Source organism: Pinus tabuliformis, chromosome 6, assembly GCF_031772625.1.
Source record: "Pinus tabuliformis cultivar Carrire ecotype Pingquan chromosome 6, CPIR1, whole genome shotgun sequence".
NCBI lineage: Eukaryota > Viridiplantae > Streptophyta > Pinopsida > Pinales > Pinaceae > Pinus > Pinus tabuliformis.
In genome coordinates this window covers 863,712,750-863,734,064 of record NC_142292.1, presented here as the reverse complement: position 1 = coordinate 863,734,064, position 21,315 = coordinate 863,712,750, and the positions used below count along the sequence as shown (strand labels likewise).

Genomic DNA, 21,315 nt, shown 5'->3' with positions numbered 1-21,315 from the left:
AGTTGGTCTAGTGCTCCAAGAGTATCGATAGCAAATCCCTATTGATGTGATGAAAATCATAATTTGGAACCCCATCCAATATGAGGTGTAGCAAGATTGTTAGAGTTGGCCCCACTCTTGCAATGACTTAGAGCTCATATGAAGTGGTGAAAATCAAGCAATTTGTATTGTAACCAATGTTTTAAAACTTGGGCTTGAACTCTAAATCGATCGAGGGTGAACTCGTACTCAGATTGACTTGGACTGATTTGATGTCACTGACCTAGTTTAATAAAATATACTTAATATTTAAATTTTAATGGAAGATTATTTTTCAAAGATTCAAAAAAAATATTGAAACTTTGAAAGAAAGCATTATGAATAAATGAGAAAGAACACTTAAATGACAAGCAATGTTCCATCGTTGCTTATATTGGGATCCTCATGATTAATATTAGCTTGCGCCTCTTGTCTAGCCTTTGCCTCTACCTCAATCCTCTATGGACATTAGTCAAGACCATCCAATTGTGTGAGCCTATCTAATCTAAACCTTATGATATGCTAGAAAAAGATTAACATTCCTAATCAATGATTTTGGTTTGAGTGAAGGGTACATTTTTTGCTAAAGCCATGACAGAGGAGTTCAACAATCAATAACACCAACATTGAGGTGCATATGGGAATTGGTGCTCTTGATTAAATGCCAATCCCATACCTCATACGTGAATGCATGATAGAATCCAATGAAACTGTAGCAATCCTACCAATCCTAAAATCTTGAAAACTGTTAAGTTTGCTGAATTTTGAATAACTTGTGAAATTCTACATTCTCAATATGAAGTCCAATGAGGTTGGAATCACTCTCAAACACCCTGAAACAATTAATAGCAATGTTAAAAATTTAAGTAAAAGTTGACTTTTTTCGTAAAAAATTTAACATTACCAATATTTGTCAATGTTTTTGGTCAAACCCTTTTAAAGAAAAACTGAATTTTGCATGTTAGTGGGGTCAATACCTACTTGGCCGAGTTATGCTTTAACTTGGCCAGTTTGGTACCAAACTGGTCCTCCAAACTGAGCAGATGACCGAGTTGGTTCGGCCAACAATCAACTCATCCAAGTTGATTGAGTCCAAGTTAACTCAGACTGATTTTTAAAAATATGCTTGTAAATGGTGCTTTCCAACATTTACCTCTTGCTATATTTGAGATATAATAGGAATATGTGTGCTTCTTGGTTGAGCCTCAGTTGTGGCTAACTAAATTCTTGCATATTCAGGAGTCAGGACATATAATATGGTTGCGCGTCATATGGATCTTCATCATTGAGAAGAGTTGCATTTGTTTTGTTGTTTCTTATATTTCCATACTAGAAGGGCATCTTCTTGAAAATACACAGTCGATCTCCAAGTTCTGAGTCAATATATAACCTCTGTTTCATTGTTAGAGGCATTCCTTAGTTCTTCACGATAAACATTTAAGGGACAACTATTTTCTTTCAAAAGTATAGTACGACTCCATTATTTCCAAGTTTACCCAGATAATTTGAGACTCATTAAATATGAAAAAAAAGTTATCAAATTTTTTGTTGACTTTTTACAACCCCTTTGATGTTTCCTTTTATTGTATCCTCTACATTTTATGTTGTTTCTAAGGAATTGGAGCTCTTTTCATTGAGTCAACAATTAGCAAGCTAACTGTGATTTGTTGGAAACTAAGCTGCAAGCTCGCCTTTTTTTTAATAGAAGTTATTCACATATGCTAAGAGAATAGACTGTAGGTGCAGAATAATGCCATTAAATTTACAAAAGGAAGAAACACATGCTATCTAATACAGTATTAGAATTTTAGGAATTGTAGGGAATAATTTTAGTTCTGTCTAATTATTGAAGTCTTCACTTGGGAATCTCCACATTTTATAGTTTGTACTTTTCAAGTTGACTTTCTTGCGGTTATGGTTTGGTGTACTGTAAATTGAAATTGTCAGTGTTGCAGGTGTACTGCACACAGTTGCATTTCACAGAGCTTTAGGCTTGGTTCGGCCTAAGGATGTTGATTCAGAACTCTTTGAAATAACATATGTAAGTTTCTCTAGGCTGATGAAATAGCTCCCTAAGTGATCTATTTGTTCAAGTATTTTACCTTTTTTTAAAGCTTTCACTTCTGGATTTATTCTGTTGATCTTTTTGTGCATGTTTATTTCCATGATGGAAGTTGCTTAGCTAGTATCCCTCTGTGTTCATTCATCGTAAAAACTAATTGCTAAATCGCTAGTCTTAGTGTCTATATAGAGTGAATAACAACCATCCCTTTAAATGCATGCTTTAATTTTCTTGTAGGCAGTCGTTCAAAAAATTCATATTTGAGAAATAGGGAAATGCTGATAATGCAAATGATTAACTAGAATCTAATGTATAATACAGATAGATAGATAGAAAAAATAGACGGAGTCTGAATGTGTCCACTGATGTGTGATTTAAAGATAGTGAAGTTGTCCAATTCTTTTGCAGGTTGAGGCACATGGACTTACACAGCATGAGTTGTGTGGGGTTGTAGGATGCTTAATAAATTCAATGATTTGTATACATTAGATATAAGTGCACTAGTGGGTGTGTGAGAGAGTACCTATTAGATGACTTTTTTCTGCTTTTCTAGCCCCACCTTCTCTACTTATGAGCTCATGCTGTGTGCCAAAATGCATGGTCCATATGGGTGTGCATGACATAAACCTTGTGGTTCTTAGAGCTCATGCATTGGTCTACAATGACTCATCGTTTTGCAAGGCATGCAACCTACAGATGCACAAAACATGAAGAGTAGTGCAAAGACGACAAATAACCTTAATGCTAAGTTACCGGATCCGGCCCTCTGGGGTACAGGATCCACGGATCCACGGATCTGATCCGGATTCGGATCCGGATCCGCGTAAATACGCCCAAGAACCGGGAACATGTGCGCATACATCGCATACATCTAATATATCTAATATATCCGCGTAATTCGGATCCGCGTAAAATGTGCGCATACATCTAATATATCATGTATGGGAACCATCGTGAAAACTCCGGCAGTTTCAGAAGCCATCGGGCGGTTTTCCCAAAAAATGCAGGCTATCATAAGAGAGCCTTCAATGTATTGGCCTTTGACGATTTGTAGATCAAAAATGTAAAAACTATCATTGACGGAACTACAGTCGCATAGAGACGCCACTACAAACTTCGGTAGGTTATGCCCTCGAAAGACACGATGGTAATTCAGTCAACAAGCTTTTAACTTTTTCATTTTTGCCCCTTTTTTTTAATTTGAATTCATATGGTTTTATAATTTTCTTTTAGATACATATTCTTTTATACATATTAAAAACAATAATATATTCATAATAACGAATTATATATTAAATTTTATTTGAATATATTTTCTCATTAAAATTGTTTTATAAATAATTTATTTTCTTTATTTATATATATTAAAAAATATCATATTAATATGCGTATTAAGTTCAATTAAATTTTATGTTAAATATAATAATGTTTATGTGTATATAAAGGATTACAAATTTAATAATTATAATTATATATATATATTTGAATTTAATGGCTCTTGTATGGTGTGTGGGCATAAACTAATGATGGTGTTTTATGAATGCAAACTTAAAAAACAACAATTTGTTAATTTGAAGAGATAATTAAAGATGAACTTGAATATATGGTAAAAGCACAAAATGAATGACAATGATTTAGCTTTAATATATATATAAAAATGGATGATTTTGTGCCTATTATTAATTTTATTATATTTTTAATATTATTATATTTTTTGTACTTGCCGTATCCTTGCCGTATCCGGATCCTGGATTTTCAAAAAACTAGCGAATCCGGATCCGGATCCGTATCCGTATCCGTATCCGTATCCGAATCCTAGTAACTTAGCCTTAATGTAATGACTTAAATCATTTATATTATGTCAATTATTGGTTGCACCCTGCAGGCCAATACCCCAGTGTCTATGTATCTGTCAATCTATTTAAGGTTTTAAATATACTAAATATATTGATGTTTCACAAGGGTTATGGGATTGGTGATAGGGGATCTCTCCCAAATATAGGATAAATATAGAAAATATAAATAAGTTACTAATGTTATTGTCAATGAGTCATGTTTAATCACAGACAAACACAATGCTACATCTAATTATATAATTTAAATTTCCAATAGGCCATTCCATACATCTATACATCATATAATCATGCATCCATATTGGGTCCCTTCCATAGGAAGAAAATAAAATAAACTTGTTTTGGTTTTTTAATGTGTTTGCACTTGCCAATTGGGATAGGTCCGTGGTGTGAACCCTGGAGGCCTACTTGTTCTGATTGTTTTTTAGTGGTTTGTGTTTCATGATTGTAATTTTCTGTTGATGTGAATTAACAACAGGACCTATCACCCGGAATTCCCTAAATGATGCACAGGAATGGCATTTAATTCTTGGTTCTGCTGGAAAATTAAAACAACTAGGAAATAGATGTGAATCAGATGTTCATGTTTGATCTTTTGTGTAATGTAGCCAATTATCTGTCAAGCTTAAAACAACAGCTGTCTCTAGGCATCTTCTAGGAAAGGACTTTTTAAATCTAATTAGAAATAACTGTATTCAATAGGTCTACTGTTGAAGTGTCAAGAGTTATTTTTCTCTATACTCTTCAATTGCACAGATGAATGGGATTGAATGCTGGGGAAGTCTCTTAAAATGAAAAACTTTAAAGCGAAGTAGATATGTTGTGTCTTGGATATAAGAGGTGTTGCACCCTGTAAGGATTTTTTGAGAAGAACAAACTACCTGGATAATAATGGTTGATTAAGTGAAAATTGTTGTCTTCGCGAGAGGCACTCTTCAGCCCAGTGTGGTAGAGATGTTGTAATGTAATGTTTAACATTTTAACTGTATTCAATAGGTCTACTGTTGAAGTGTCAAGAGTCATTTTTCTCTATACTCTTCAATTGCACAGATGAATGGGATTGAATGCTGGGGAAGTCTCTTAAAATGAAAAACTTTAAAGCGAAGTAGATATGTTGTGTCTTGGATATAAGAGGTGTTGCACCCTGTAAGGATTTTTTGAGAAGAACAAACTACCTGGATAATAATGGTTGATTAAGTGAAAATTGTTGTCTTCGCGAGAGGCACTCTCCAGCCCAGTGTGGTAGAGATGTTGTAATGTAATGTTTAACATTTTAACTGTATTCAATAGGTCTACTGTTGAAGTGTCAAGAGACATTTTTCTCTATACTCTTCAATTGCACAGATGAATGGGATTGAATGCTGGGGAAGTCTCTTAAAATGAAAAACTTTAAAGCGAAGTAGATATGTTGTGTCTTGGATATAAGAGGTGTTGCACCCTGTAAGGATTTTTTGAGAAGAACAAACTACCTGGATAATAATGGTTGATTAAAGTGAAAATTGTTGTCTTCGCGAGAGGCACTCTCCAGCCCAGTGTGGTAGAGATGTTGTAATGTAATGTTTAACATTTTCTAAGTCAAAGTAGATAAAAATTAAATTAAATTAATTAAATAAAAAGATTAATGTAATGTTAACGTTTTAACTCGGTCAAAATAAAATAAAGAAATAAAAATAAAAAAATAAAAAAACCCTATAAAAACAAAATAAAAATAAAAATAAAAATAAAAATGACCCACGGTATTCATGTAGAATATAGCCTATTTAAAGGGGAAATTAAACCAACCTTGATCCGTCTTAACTCCAAATCTACCAAGCGTACAGGGATCAAATCTCTTTTCACTCTAAAAGAGGTTTGCATATCAAGAGATTTGATCTTTCTTGGTGCTTGGTAGATCTGGAGTTAAGATGGATCTAGGCTGGTTTAAAAGTTTGAGAAGTAATGAGTAAACTTCATTTTTATCAGTTAATATATGGTATAAAATCTCTAACTAGGAATTAGGGAAGTAGGAAACTCTGGAGACCGATTAATTGAATATCTAGGTCACATTATTTTACATGATCTTGAGGATATTATCTTTCTAATGTATTTTTCAAGTCTTTGGTAGTTGAATTAGCATTTGTTCTGGCAAAGGAAGGGTTTCACTTACATTCTTGTTCTTTAATTACCTGGGATAGGATAATATCTTACTTTTGAGAAAATATAGATGGATTTTGTGGTCAAGCTCGTATTGCTTTTAGTGTCTGCTGTAGAGTCTTGGTTGGTGTATTCCTGATCTTAATGCATCTTGTATTTGTTTTGTTAAATCCTAAATTGTATCTTAGGTGCAATGTGGAGATCTGGAACTTGAAAAGAAGATCGAGGAAAAGATTGACCAATTTGTAAACTGGGTGGAAAAACATCCAAATAAAAAAAGCCAGGTTTGCTCCTGTATTCATCCTATTTATGAATTTCAACAGAATTTTACTTGTTCACATGCTTCATTTTTGGCAGGCTTCAGAACATATCTATCCTTTATTTGAAAAGCTAGCACTTTCCCTGCAAGCTGGTGTTGAATCTACCTAATGGTTGTCTGTAGATTCCTGTTCTATTACATTCTACATATACCCTTACACGCTGATTGACATAAATACACCAAAGCTTTCTTACATGTTATCTAAGTATGCAGGTCTGAATGTGTCTATAAGGTGTTGCATGTATATCTAGGCTTAGGTCCATTAGTCTACACATGTTCATCAACAAATGCCTTCTTTATTTAGACTCAAGGGAGGTAAGCACATATGACAAATCATTTTTCAAGGTAATGCAGTCATTTAATGATGGATTGCACTCCACTCAGTGTTTGGATAGCTTCCTTTATTGCTCCCAAAATCTGTACTGGTATTTCCTGCTTCTCTGCTTCTTCCTCCTCCAGTTTTACCACTCCCTGTTACAACTTCCCAATGCCTGAAATCTTTTCTATATTCCACAGTTATTAGATAAATATTTCTGCATGCTCTAGAGTCGTTAGGATCATGCCACTTGGGCATTTTCACCCCACTGACAGAATATATGGCCTAACTCTAGTGTCTTCTTGTATCAAGCTGTAATATCCCAGGGAGATTTTTGATCTAGGGTTTCAGGTATCTAGGGCCTCTGACAATTTTTTTTTTCACTTATTCAATGAAACCAACCATTCATTCAATAACACAGTATCCACACGAATTATCACTGCTCATTTCACAATAACCATATCACTGTTTATTCAGCAATGATGTCACTGTATGTTTATTCAGTCAACAACAATAAGTTTCAAATTCAATAGGGAATAATCAATTTCTACATATCAATGATATGATCTGCCTGTGCCCAGCTAGTATTCCTTGTAATTCCAGATCAGAGAACTAAGTAAATGACCCTAAATCCAAATCTGAAAAAGGGAAGCTAATGCCGAGTTCTGAGACCTGTGGTCTCCACCTATTAATTATATCCGCAACCTGCCTCAGGGCCTGTAGAACTGCGGACGTATTTTGATCTGTACCAGTCCTTAGCTTCAGGAGAACTCTTCTTCTATTATGTTCCAGGATCTCTGGTTGCTTCAGGACAATAATTACGGACCAGGTTTAGGAATATCTTTGCACCAGAACAAATCTCAGAGAAATCTGGTGAGCTGCCTTAGATGATTTTCAATGCTTCAGACCTCGACCTCCAGCTACAGAAGATCCCTGCTACCTCAGAACACTTAGCTAATCTGCCACAGAGACTTGGGTTTGGTTGCCTTAGATAAACTTGGGGTGCCTCAGGCGTTCTCAATCATTTCAGAAATTTTGGCGTACTGGCCTCAGGCACTACCGTGGCTACCTCAGGGACGAAACTCGCATGGATTCCAATCTCAAACAGACTCGTTTTTGCTTCAGATTCTTCCTCTGTTCTGACTTAAGTCACTCGTCTTAGCTTCAGAATATTGCCTCAGCCTTTGGTTGTAGAAACCCTCACCCAGATCTCAAAATTATTGCGTCCTGTCTCAGAAGTTTAGTAATTTCGTTCCTGTTGTTTTCAGAAAGGCTCAAAGGGCTAAAAGAATTAGGTCGATCTGCCTCAGGATCTCCACATATTCTTGCTGCTGCCTCAAATGAATAATTTCATGTGGCCAGAACAAGAAAACAAAGACAAGAAGGTAGAAAGACTTTGCTGTGTTCTCAGATAGATGACTCCTGTGACAGAACAAGGAAGAGTGACTAGGTAGGGTGTGATCACCTCCACCGAAACTGGTCCAAAAGAGAAAATGAGGTCTTAAACCCTCAGAGCCTCAGGCTCAACAAAGCAGAGATGAAATAGCCAATCCAAGTCATGCTTCAAGTTTTTCTAAGCCTCTTGTATTTATAGTTTTCCTTGGGGGGTGTTTTCTCTTTAATTAATTGAGTGATGTTCACTCCAAGCCCCAACTTTGGGCTTCTTGCCTTGTTATTTTTCCACTGTTCTATGCTTAGTACAACCATTTAATTCAATTCTTCTTCAATTAGAAATCACTTTTTGAACAAATTTAATCTTCCAATGATGAATAGCAATTGTAGATAGAATATTACTTCAAATGCAATAGAAGATAGCCAAGAACATGAAACAAGAGAGACACAAGATTGGTCAAAGACCAGGAAGAAACCCCACAAGGGGAAAACCCTTTCAAATTCTTCTTCTCTTAGATTGTCATGAAATGTTCAGCAGAGAGATACAATATTCCAATCAATCAATGAGTCAAAGGACAACAACTTTGACCAACCAATATCCAATGAGAGATGAGGCCAAAAGTCAAATCTGATCCAAAGTCAAACTCTGTAATTTTGGTCAAAGTCAACAGCAGTCAACATCAGTCAAATATGCCATAACCAGTCAATGTTCAGCAGTCAAAGTGTCTCCAAAGCAGCTTGGTCAACAGTCAAGTCAAAACAGCCTGGTCAAAGGAGAGAGAATCTGTGGTCAAACTCAGAATTTTCCGCAGTCAAACTGCATTCAAGGATCTGTGGTCAACCCCAGTCAAACGGCCCTGAGAAATTTGTTTTTTTCACCAAAGAATTCGGCCTCCCAAGATCGAAATTTTCCAAGTCAAAGTGAGTCAAAATGCCAAGTAAAACTTGGTCAATGGCAGCCCAAACAAAAGTCAATGCAGAAATTTCAGAATGCCCTTCTTCCCTTCGCACGTGTGTGCTCAGCCTCTTTGCTTCAGACCTGTACGAACCAATCACAAGAGGAGAGAGAAGAAGAGATGTGTTGATGTGATGTCCAAATGAGAATTGCCTTGATGTGTATTTATATGCTTCTTTGGAGACCCAATCATGACTTTAGGCCGACCTGTACTTTTGTGTATTTTCCATTAAAAATAATATTTTTCCTTGACCAAACTAAATTCTTCCAAGGGCAAAGAGGGTCTTCTCTGGATGAGAAAGGTTGTCCAAAGGAAGGAATTTGTCCCTTAGCTAAGAAATTAACATTCCCTCTTAGCGAGGGAGAAATTTCTGCCTGCATCACGAGTCTCATCTCAAACATCTCGTCATCGCCATTACTGAATCAAGTCATGTTTCGTCTCCGCTCATCTCTGCTTATTTGCTGAACATTCTCAGATTTAAAGGAGAATCACATAGGGGAGCTCCAGCTACCACCCTCTATCCAAGTACAATAGGCAAGTTATTACTTACCATGGAAGGTAAGGATCATAGCTATCCTATTGTCAAGCCAATAGGCATGATACTACTTACTGTTGAAGAAGGTAACTAGTGTCGGTCTTCATAATTGTACTTGAGTCACGATGTAATATATTTATCAAAATAAAATTTTATTATTAAATTGAGTTATTAAAGCATGAGTTTCATGCTTGGGTCAATGGTCAAAAGGTCAAAGCACTCATTATGTGCGTTAAGTTTTTGTCGAGTCAAAGTCAAATAGAAGGTAAGGATCACAACTATCTTATTGTTCGTTGATCTTCCCAACTAGACCGTCAAGAGTCAATGATAGAACACTTGCATCCCCTCACTTGGGCAGGATACTATTCATGGTAAGGATCATAGCGATCCCAAGTCTCCTCACCCATTGGTTAGATGGGTGGCAATCCCAACAAGCCCAACTTGTGGGTAGGATGCCAGTGTTGAAAATGTAACTAGTTTTGGTCTTCACTATTGTCATTGTACTAATTTCAATATGTATCCTATGTAACAAACAAGAGAAAAAAAGAAAAAGTTATTATTATTAATGCATGGGTTTCATGCTTTTTATTGATGGTCTTTTAGGTAAAGGCATGTTCTTCATGCCTCTATGGTTTGTTAGGTCTTAGGATTTATTGTCATGAGTCAAAGGAGTCAACATCATGTTTATAATACCCTTCCAGGAAAAATGTAGTTATAAAAAGAATTATTTTTGAGTCTAGAAAGTCCTGGAAATGCCAAAAGTACAAGTTGACCCTGGCAGTTACAAGTCGGCCTAAAAGAGGGAATTCGACCCTTTAGAAAGGCTATATAAAGGAGTAGTTCGACCTCATTTGTGACTCCCTCATCCATAAATTCGATCTATCAAGAAAGAAGTTCAATCTGTAGCTGGGAGAAGCAGAAAAGGAGAGCGAAGGTCTAAGAAGCAAGAAGAATCCAAGAAGGAAGGAAAAATGTATGTTTTGGGCTCTATCTCTCACATGTGTGAATTTCTAGGGTTTTTGGTGCTGCAGAAGGAGGCCGAAGTTGCATGTCCGAGTTGCAGGAGGATGAAGTGTAGTATCTTGTGGTTGGAAGGAAGAATACCCTACCTTGACCTCATTGACCTTAGGAGGAGCTATCTTGCTCTAGGAAGGTCTCAGGAGGAAGACAAATTAGGGTTTCCTTAGTAGTTGCAAGGCTGAAATTGCAAGATCAAAGTAGCAATACGAGTTGCAGTATTGAAGCTGGCAGGTCGAAGTTGCAGTATTGAAGTTGATTGTTGCAGGATCAGGGAAAAACTTGTTGGAGGGCTGACTTGGTACTTGGAGAAGGACTTGTTCTAGGGTTTGGGTCTTTGTATCTCATTTGAAGCAGATTCTATAAGAAGAGGAGTTTTTCTGGGTTTTCCCCTTGGAGGGGTTTTGCCCTGGCTAAGAGCCTAATGTTTGTGTCCTCTGTTGTTGTTGTTTTCGTTCTTGATATTTGTTTTATGACAATATCTAACTAAAGAACAAGAAGATTAAGTTCACAAGCAAGTATTAAGGTTTTCCTTAAGGAAAATTGAATTAATAAGCTGCCACATAACATTTTCCAAGAGCGAACTAGGGTATACTCTGTCATGTCCCAAAGATGACAATTGGTAGGTTGCTACTTACCTTGTGGTAAGGATCTCAACTATCCTATTATTAGGAGTTCCCTCAACACTGTAGCTCTTTTGCTCAATTCCTCTCCCTAGGAGCTCAAACAGGGGGGAGAGCATAGCTCAGTCAAGGTTACATCAACATCAAACAAACACATTGCTGCATAAATATGAAAATAAAATTGATATATAAGATGCCAAGTGATACATCAGACTTTGATATTGAAACATGATATTTGTCCTGAGTCATGAGATCTAATAGAATGATACAAAATCATATCAAAACAAAAATAAATGTATCTCATGACATGAATCGTGGCAATGAAAACAACAAATTTCCCCTTGTTTGCTTGATGGAAAATGGTCACAACATCCTCAACTGGACCAAAAGATTGTTTGATCAAAAAATACATAAATATTCAAATTTTGAAAAAAACATATAATTCATGTTCAACATCTATATGAATCCAAATTATTATACACAAATATGCAAAAATTATCATGTATATAGCAAGGGTGCATATAACCAAATTATCATCTAGTGCAAGCCATCTTTGAATAAAAAAAGATTAGTAAATACTTTAAATGGGTTCTGAAATCCAAAGAAAATCATGCTACAACGAATAACTACATAACATCAAAACCATTGCCGATATTGGGATCCTCCTCACCAAGATCACCCTTTTAGTATTAACATAAGATGCAAAAAGTCTAACATCCTAATCAATGATTTTGCTTGAGTGAAGTGTACTTTTTTACTAGGGTCATGAATAATTGAGTTAAGTGTACATTAATACAACCATGAAGGAGGAGCTCAACAGTAAATGCCACCAACATTGAGGTACATAGTGGGCTTGGTGATGTTGATTAAATGTTAGTTCCATACCCTTGTACATTACAAAATGTAATAGAAACATTTTAATTCTGCCAATCTTGAAATCCTAAAAATTGTTAAGTCTGCTGGATTTTGAGCGAGATCTAAAATTCTACTTTCTCCATATGAAATCTAATGAGGTCAAAACCACTCTCAAACATCTTGAGTCAATTAATGGTAATGTTAAAAATTTAAGTAAAATGATGAAAATGAAAGATAAAGGAAAATGTCACTTTTACTTTAAGAATTTAATATTACCATTAACTACTAGGTTATGTATCTCATGAGATGAATCATGGGAAATGAAAACAATAGATTTCCCCTTGTTTGCTTGATGGAAATAGTCAAAGTATCCTCACAACTCAATCCCCTAACTCACTTTTAAAAAATTACGGTCAAAAGTTTTTTTTTTTGTTATTACGTTGAAATTGATAGAACAGGGCAATAAATTCAAAATTATTGTGATAATTACCTAAATTATCCTGATAAATTGAATTTATCGTGATAATTTCAATTCAGGCAATTTATCATGATAAATACCGTCAATAATATCAACATGGTGGTTTTTGGCGATAATTATAATATTATTGCGATATGTGCAACACTGGTTGTAGCATCAAGGTGTGAAGATTCTTCCTAGGTCAAGGGTATTGACCAGGAGCCATGTAATGTGTTAACTTAGGCAAAATTTAAGATAATGTTATAAGAGAATTACTTAATGTGCATTGCCTAATGACATGTTTTGAAGCTTGATGCATCATTATAGGTGGGATCCCATATGCACTTTGTGTACTTATATTTAACCATATCTACTTACGTTGGGATTTGTGCCACTTTTTAAAGATCCATGACAACAAATTGATGTTAGCTTTTGGTAGCTTCGAAAGTGCTCTAGCCTTGAAAACTGGTGGAGAGGCTAAGGAACATGAGTTCTAAAGAACCCAGAAACTGTTTGGTGAAATTCCTCTCGGATTGTATTTTATTAAAATAATTAATAATTTTAATGGAGTTCCTAAGTCTAAACTTAGGGAAATTAAAATATTAATGGGTATTAATCAAAATATGGTTGAGAATGACCTAGAAGGCAGAGCAAGTCATGTTTTAATCTTAGCCATTGATTAGAGACTTAATCTTGGCCGTTGAAAACTCAACAAGAAAAGTATAAAATGGAAGCTTGGGGTTCATTTGGAAACACACACGGAGAGAACGAATTGATCTAGAGTTCGATTTCTGGGGCTAGGAATCAGAGAAATTCGAACTAAGTGATCATTCAACAGTAGAGGGGCAGTGAGAATCTAGGAGGAGGACTTTCCAGAGAATACAAGGCAGAGCTAGGACAGAAAGAGGTCCATAGGAGGGCTGGCGCTGGCCTACGCAGTGTTGACGTAGAGGCAACGCAGTTAGTGAGGGTAATTCGAAATTCTGCAGAGGGAATTCGATTTGCAGTTGTCGGGAGCTAGGGTGTGAGATTGGAGGCAAGAAAGTTGAATTCTCACCCAACAGAAGATCCAGAGCAGAGAGGCAGCGTAATACCCAACAGGGGTGACGTAGACGCTGCCCGGGGTGACACAGTTTGACGCAAAGGCCATCAGAGGGTGACGCAGAGCCTCCTAGAGCTGAGGATCAATCACTATTTTTCCAGTGATAGGGTGAGATCATTTCACCAGTCTTTTGTCCAGTATTTTCTCTGCAAAGGATTGTTAGATGAGCATCCTAGACTTGTATTCAAATATTTCTCTTGCATAATAATAAACCCTCAGAGTTGCTGCATCGATTTTCTCGCATTGGGTTTTTCCCGGGACTATTGTGTCCAAAAATAAGTGTGTCCTATGTATCTTGTTCTTTGCTCTGCTTTCTGTTTCATGAGACCAAACATTTAATTAGTGTAGGTTGCATAAGTAATTTGCTTCAATATTCAGAAGAATAACTTGATAATGTATATTAAAAAATCAAGTAGGTGAAGTAGTTTCAGATTTGTTGCAGTAGGGTTTCCTTGAGGATTAATAATTTTCACAATTGAGTGTTGACAAGGATGTGACATTATCACTGAGGTGTCCACATCAATATGAAGGATGCGTGAGCCACTTGGAGGAATATTCTCACATGTGTGGGTGTTTAGTGGTGGTTTGATGTGATTTTAGCACATATTTTGAGGATGACTACCTTCAGGGTAGTTATCTTTGTACAAAGTGTCTAGAGCTTGGCCTTATAAGTGCCATTGAATGCAGAATGGATTTTCGAAATGTGGTCAATTGACCAAGTTATGATGTTACTAAAATTGATGCGAGAAAATTATTGCATGTTTTGACCGCTCAACATTCACGCATTTCGATTGTCAAAGCATTTTGTGGAGTACACCTCTTCTTTTTTACTAGTCCACTTACGTGTTTGTGTTGGTTGGGGTGGTTATTTCATAATATATTATTTTATTAACTCAAAATGGTTTTAGACTATGGTATTGAGAGTGCCTTTTGTTTTAGTTCATGATTTTACTTGACAACTTTTTATTGCCATATGGCTGTCAACTGGCTGTAGCCTTTACAAGACCTCGATCCCTCTTAACTCAGTTGCAACTTGTTCTACAGGGCTTCATAGAAGCTCGAATGCCCTTGTTGCCCTTACATAGGCCTATGGGCTTCTCCCTAGGCCTGTGGTCTTCCTATAACAGGTTGTGGTCTTCTGCTCCACTTTGTCCAACCTCTTTAAGCTATGGCCAACCCTTCCTGTATGCGGCCTACTTCTTTCTCAGTTGTAGCTAGACTGGACAGGGCTGTGGCCTCCTCCTTGGACCTCCGGCTATCGTTACTTTCCTTTCGACTTCCTCCTTCTGCCTGTTGACCCTTCCTTAGGGCTTGACCTTCCTTCTACCTTAGATGCCTCAGAAAAATGTCTCTCGCACTTGTTTATGCTCTTATTTATACCTTCCCAAGGGGTGTGAAACCCTAAGGGGTGTGTCTCTTGGCCTTGCTGGTCAACTGGAGTCAACATTTCATCTCCTAGCTGACCCAAAAAATACCATACGAAGTACCAATATTTCAGCACTCCCTCTTATCGAGGAAGGTAATTCCACCACCACCTAGAAGTGGCCTTTCCTTTGAATCTGATCTGCAACCGCATCCTTTTGGAAGACATGGATCTTCGAAAACACCATGCTTCTAGAAGCCTCCCACTTCAGAGCATCTTGCATGGCTATTCAAACCATAATTTTCTTATACCTAGAAATCTCCAACTCCATGAATTTTCCTTGCATGGAAATTCAAACCATAATTTTCTTGTACCTAGAAATCTCCAACTCCATGAATTTTCCTTGCATGGCCATGAATTGCATGTGCCATGACTTTCCTTGCATGATCATGATTTTCCTTGCATGTACCATGACTTTCCTTACATGCACCATGACTTCCTTGGATGGTCCATAACTTTCCTTGCACGCACAACGACTTCATTGCATGGTCCAAGACTTTCCTTGCATGGCCTGGAAGATGCCACTCTCTTTCTTGAACCTGAAGGTTAGGCTTCCACTAGGCAACCAACTCTCCCCTCTAAGCCCGTAGTCTCCATTTGAAGCCAAACTCCCTCTGAGCCCGTAGTCTCCCTTTGAAGCCAAACTCCCTCTGAGCCTACACAACCTTACCTTGGCTCACTCTGCTTACCCTCCTGGAAAGTAATCTCATGAAAACCTATGCACATATTGCAACTGAACTTGTGTCCTTTCAAGGTTAGTTCCAAGCTATGGTTGAACACTTGGCCTATTCTACTATAGACCACTACAACTCGACTTTGTAAGTGTCCTCATCCTCCTTGGTCAAACATCTCATGTGCACATGGCTCCACTACTAGATGTGCAATTCTGCAACCCAATGAAGATACTATTGTAGGAAACTCGTCAAACTGCCATCCATATGAAGCTACCTTGTCCATGCCAAAGCACTCCCTGATGAGGTATTTGAGTTGTTGCAACTTACTTTAACAAGTCAACGGAAGTCCATCAACGATACTGACAACCCGCCACTGCTCCTTAAGCAACCTTTATCCACCTTTGCACTATTCCCTAATGACTTGGCAGACCTCTAGGCATGCCCTGCTCACAACAGTCCTTGTTGCACCCTTTTATCACTTAGAACAACCCTTAATCCTTGCTTCTAGATAGCTATAGTCTTTAGCTGACCTCGGCCCCTCTTAACTCATCTATAGCTTGTCCTACAGGCCTTCATAGAAGCTCGACCTCCCTTTCTAGACTTCGACCTCCCTTGTTGCCCTTACATAGACTACAAGCTTCTCCTTAAGCCCGTGGCCATCCTTTTAGGGTCAGTGACCTTCTTATAACAGGCTATGGCCTTCCTGTAACAAGCTGCAGCCTTCTATTCCACTTAGGCTAGCCTCTTCCTGCCTGAGGCCCACTTCTTTCTCAACTGCAAATAGACTAGACAGATATGTGGCCTCCTGCTTAGAGCTCTGGTTGACCTTACTTTCCTTGTGGCCTCCTCCTCTAGCCTACCGACCCTTCTTTAGGGCTTGGCCTTCCTTCTTCCTTCTCAGGAAAATGTCTCTTGCACTTGTCTATGAACCATTACATATGCTTGTATTTATACCTTTCTAAGGGATGTGTCTCTTGGCCTTACTGGCAGATCTGATCCGACGTTCCATCCCCTAGCCGACCCAAAAAAAATACCTTTCGAACTATTAATATTTCAATAGATCCAAGGTAAATTTTGTCAATTGAGTTTAACTTGGGTGGAATAATTGTTATTCTCCCCAACCAGGTTCAAATCTCATAAAGTGACATGTTAAGCACTTGAAAAGAGTAATCTATGTGGTGCTCTTAAATGGGTATACACTGTGGCATTGGCATGGTACTAGCAACCTCACTCTTGCCTTTGGGTTGAGGGAGGCTGATTTCTTTCCCTGGGTGGTCCCTAATGCCCAAATTTTATCTATGGTAAAAAGATGCAAGGTTAGTTTTAATTGCTAGCTCTTGTTTATCTTGGATGTCACTTGTGCTAGCCACTTATTTCATGTTTTATCTATTCTAAATTGTCACAAGTAAGCTAGCTTATCCAGCTGAGATTCTAGATTTAGATCTGGTTCTTTGCATCTTATTTTTATGGATCTAACATATTTTCTTGCATAACTTCCAATGTAAACAACCCACACTTTTTAATTGAGTTTATCTCCTTTTATTCATGCTGGAAAACTCGAAAGTATTTGATGGCAATAAGTGTCAATGCTCATTGAGTCATTTTTCATTTCTTTGCTTGGTAATTGAATCAATGTCTTGGTTCTAAACTTAACACTTGGCAACATTTAACACTCCTCACATTTTGAAGGCTTTCAAGGAGTAAATCGGTTCATTGCATGACTCTCATCATTGATGAAGCAAATCTAAAATGTTTATAGTTTAACTATATTCTATGGGCATAACACTTTCAAGCTAATAAACCAATACGTTATTTAATGAAGTATTTTGATCTTGATATTTTTCACGATCTTCGCATGAATTAAGTTTATAACATGAACAATTTTTGTAGTTTCCATGGTAAGTACATCATTACCTTGCAACATTTGGGTACATGGACAATCTTAAAGCTATTATCAAACAAATTGATGCACCATTGATTTGATATTTACAATTTTTATTTTTATTTATTTTTATCCGAGAAAAAGTCATAATTTTATTCAACTTGAAAATCAAGGAACAAAATTACATTGCAGATGCTCGAAAGCATTCCCCATATCAGCCATGCAACTGATACACTAAAGAAAAATACAAACAAAGATTACAAAAATATATATGATCAAGTGAGATAGAAATCACTTATTTTCCCTTATTTTCCTTTCTTTTTCTTTACCTTCTGCCATACTCCTTGTTTTGGGGCCGATGTTACTATCGCTAGTTGATTGCTGTTTGTTTGTGACAGGATCTCTTTGTCTGAGCCCAAGCTCTCAGATGCATGAGGTCTCTTGATGCCACCTGAGTCTTTGTCCATTGGCATCTCCATTTTCTGCTTGTCTGGTACCATGTTTTCTGTTGATTCTATAGCCTTCTGAGTTGTGACCATTGATCTGGAATTATGCCCTTCTTCAACTTTTGAGTCACTGTGAGGAGGTTGAGGATTGGGGCTTGGATTATTTTTTTCATCCTCTTCATTCTCATCTTCTGAGCTGTTGAGGAACTGCCATCCCCTTGGTTTAGTGGTTTGCCTGCCTCCTCTTCTTTTTTGGTGCTTTGTTTGAGGACAGGAATTCTGAAGATGCCCTGTTTGAAAACAAGTTCGGCAACAGAATGCCATATTCTCATAACACCTGTGTCCTCTGAAAGTTCTCATGTTTTATCAGAATGCTGTCAGGGAGACCTTTGCTTAGGTCGATCTCTACACATATCCTGGCAAAAGTAAAAATTCTTTTTAAGGTTCTGTCCAGGTCTATTTTTTTGAAATTTCCCAGAATGTTGCCGATATCCTGCAGAACCTGAGAGTTCCAAAAATGGAGTGGAAGGTTTGGAAGCCTTACCCACATCGGCATCGTCGTTACCGCCATGTTTGTTGTATCAAAACCCAGAACCATGGGGTAACAAACAGCCCCGCCCTACCCCAAAACCATGGGCCGTCTTTTAGAACGTTTTCCATTTCTTGCTTGTTCTCAAATTGTACAATGAAAAACCATTTGGAACACAAAAAGATGGTGCATTTTGTAGTCCATGAAGAGTGTACCCACTCGTAGAGATCTTCCATTTTTGGCCAAAAACCATCAAAACAACAAATTATTGCTGAGGATTTTAGATCATTGTGATAAAATTTTACCTCTGGGGTTTTGATGTCCATTTCTGTAGCCTTGTCTGTTTGCTTTACAATGTATGGGCCTGGTAGATTTTGAAATGGATCTGCTTTTGTGGCTGCCTTCCATTTAAGCGCATCTTTGAATGAAGTGGCGCCATTTTGATTTCTCGAACCTCCCCACATCCTCAGATTTAATATTAGTGTTGAGTCTTTTGTAACACCAGAAGCTTCCAACCCATGATTATCTTGGAGTACCTTTCCTGCATATTCAAAGACTTGGAATGATACTGGTATACCCATACTCCTCTGAATCATTTGCTTCGGATTTCTCACTAGATCCTATCCCTGGATCCACTAAACAAAAGTCTTCCACCTAAGACGATTGATAAAAATCTGAAATTTCTTCCTTCTTTCACGATTGACCTCCCAATCCTCACGATCCCAAGTAGAATTTCGGGAGCGCGGCTCTGATCTGAATAAAAAGGGGCCTGAATCATAGATCTGGGGCGATATTGATTCAAAACTGGCAGATTGATGCAGATCTGGTCAAAAGGCATCAGATCTGTTGACATATTTATCAAAACAAAGCCTCGGATGGCTTCATTCAACATCAAAGCACTCATGCAGGTGAATCTAAAGCTGCGCAAAGCTGCCGGAGGAAAAAACCTCATAACCTCCTTGTTTGGGCCCAACAGCAATGTTGTCCGTACTGTGTAGTATGTGCGCGGCATAGAGTTGTTCACACCATGTCACGAGCCCTTGGTTTGATATGAAGCCACAGTCCTCTGTGTAGGCAGCATGGTGAGAAGCGAAGACTGCTGTAACCCTAATCTCCGTCTCGTTCCCGTCCAGTCTCAAGTTTATGTTCATAGCTATCACATATGAGATTCCGTTAATACAGCCTTGTTATGATCAGTTTCATGGAAATTTTGTCAAAGAATTTAATAATATGATTTGATAGTGATTATGTGCACATAAGATACACCTTGGATACATTCTAAACATTTGATCTCTTACTGTTACAAACTTACAACACTTAATCAAACACTTAGTCTACATATTTTTGAAATTTTACACTTTAAATGTGACCGTCCTTTGATGAATGTTGTCATAACTTGCTCTTGTTACGAGGGACTGTAAGAGTTTCACTGTTTATTTTTCATTTGGCAAGTTCTGGAATACATTTTTGAATAATTAATATTCTTTCCACAGCATAATATGTCAAAATCAAACCTTACAATGATGGTCTTTTGGAATTAATTCACAATATTAGATCACCGCTGCCCCAAATATGACAACAACAAACTGAGGTACTTTATTCATTCTGCTGTCCTAAAATCAAAGTTATTACAGCTGTGGATTGACAAGAATTTCATATAAATTAGGACACATAATATCACTTGTTGGCACAATTAAGTTGGATGATAATCGAGTTTTCTTATGTTGGAATCAATTTGTGGTAATGCTGTAATGGAGATAAGTGGAACATGAAATAATCTTTGGGTCAAACTTTGTGGTGCCATTTTATTTTCATCATTTCCATGGTTGTTAATGATGACATTTTGAGCTAATGAATGTTAAATAGCTGAAATCACTCAATGTCATATTTTTTCTGTTAGTTTTTCCGCACTTCATAATCACAATTTACAACAACCACATTGTTTAAATGGTATATCATGTATGGCTTGTTAAATCTATCAACAACTTGCATATATTAACTTGTTTTAATCATTGAGGGTAAGTTGATAATATTTCTAGTTGTCTTAGTCACTCTAGTCTAACTAACTCCATTGCCACAATTGATTGGGCTAGATAGACCGTAGGGATGCCCCACTAGGCTACAATAGCTTTTTTTCTTAGTCTAAAGCACGGGGCAAGGCTATCGAAGTGATGGTTGGTGGCTTGCCTAATGTACCTCTAGGCTGTCTTGTTGAGGTTATGACTTTTATTCCTAGGGTAGATTTGCGTGACAACATGCTTAATTGTTGAACCTTAAAAGTCTAGGGATGTGGACGACAAGTCTTTCATTTTCCTAATCACAAAGAAATGGCCCTTCAAACTCATGTATCGTTTGATGGTTCATATTCTTGAATACAATCTTCAATCATTAGAGTCTACAAGTGTCTAAATTATTCCCCCTGAACAGGGACTTCCATTAACTAGAGAAATAACATTCAAATTTCAGACAACACCCCCCCTGTTGAAAAGTGTAACTAGGTTCGGTCTTCATAATGACATGTAATTATGATTTTATGTAATGAGATGTAAAGAAAAAAAATAAATTTATTTTGCTTGCTTCATGGGTTTCATGAGCAAGAGATTTTGTTTTTGAGTCAAGACTCCCATTGAGAGTCTTTAGGAATTATTTGTCATCTAGTCATAAAATGATATTCATTGTCATGTAATGAAGTCATGTTACACTTTGTAAAAGTTCAATCTTGT

The 21,315-nt window shown here is 37.2% G+C and overlaps 1 protein-coding gene across 3 annotated transcripts in view; it reads left to right on the top strand.

Moving 5' to 3' along the window:
* The window catches only part of LOC149261617 (meiotically up-regulated protein), an 85,097-nt gene that overhangs the window by 39,161 nt on the left and 24,621 nt on the right, over window positions 1–21,315 (top strand). For all 3 annotated transcript variants that reach the window (XM_089422487.1, XM_089422484.1, XM_089422485.1), the window contains exons 4-5: window positions 1,974–2,059; window positions 6,255–6,350. In XM_089422487.1, coding sequence (XP_089278613.1) covers window positions 1,974–2,059; window positions 6,255–6,350 — 182 coding nt within the window. The remainder of the gene's footprint in view (window positions 1–1,973; window positions 2,060–6,254; window positions 6,351–21,315) is intronic.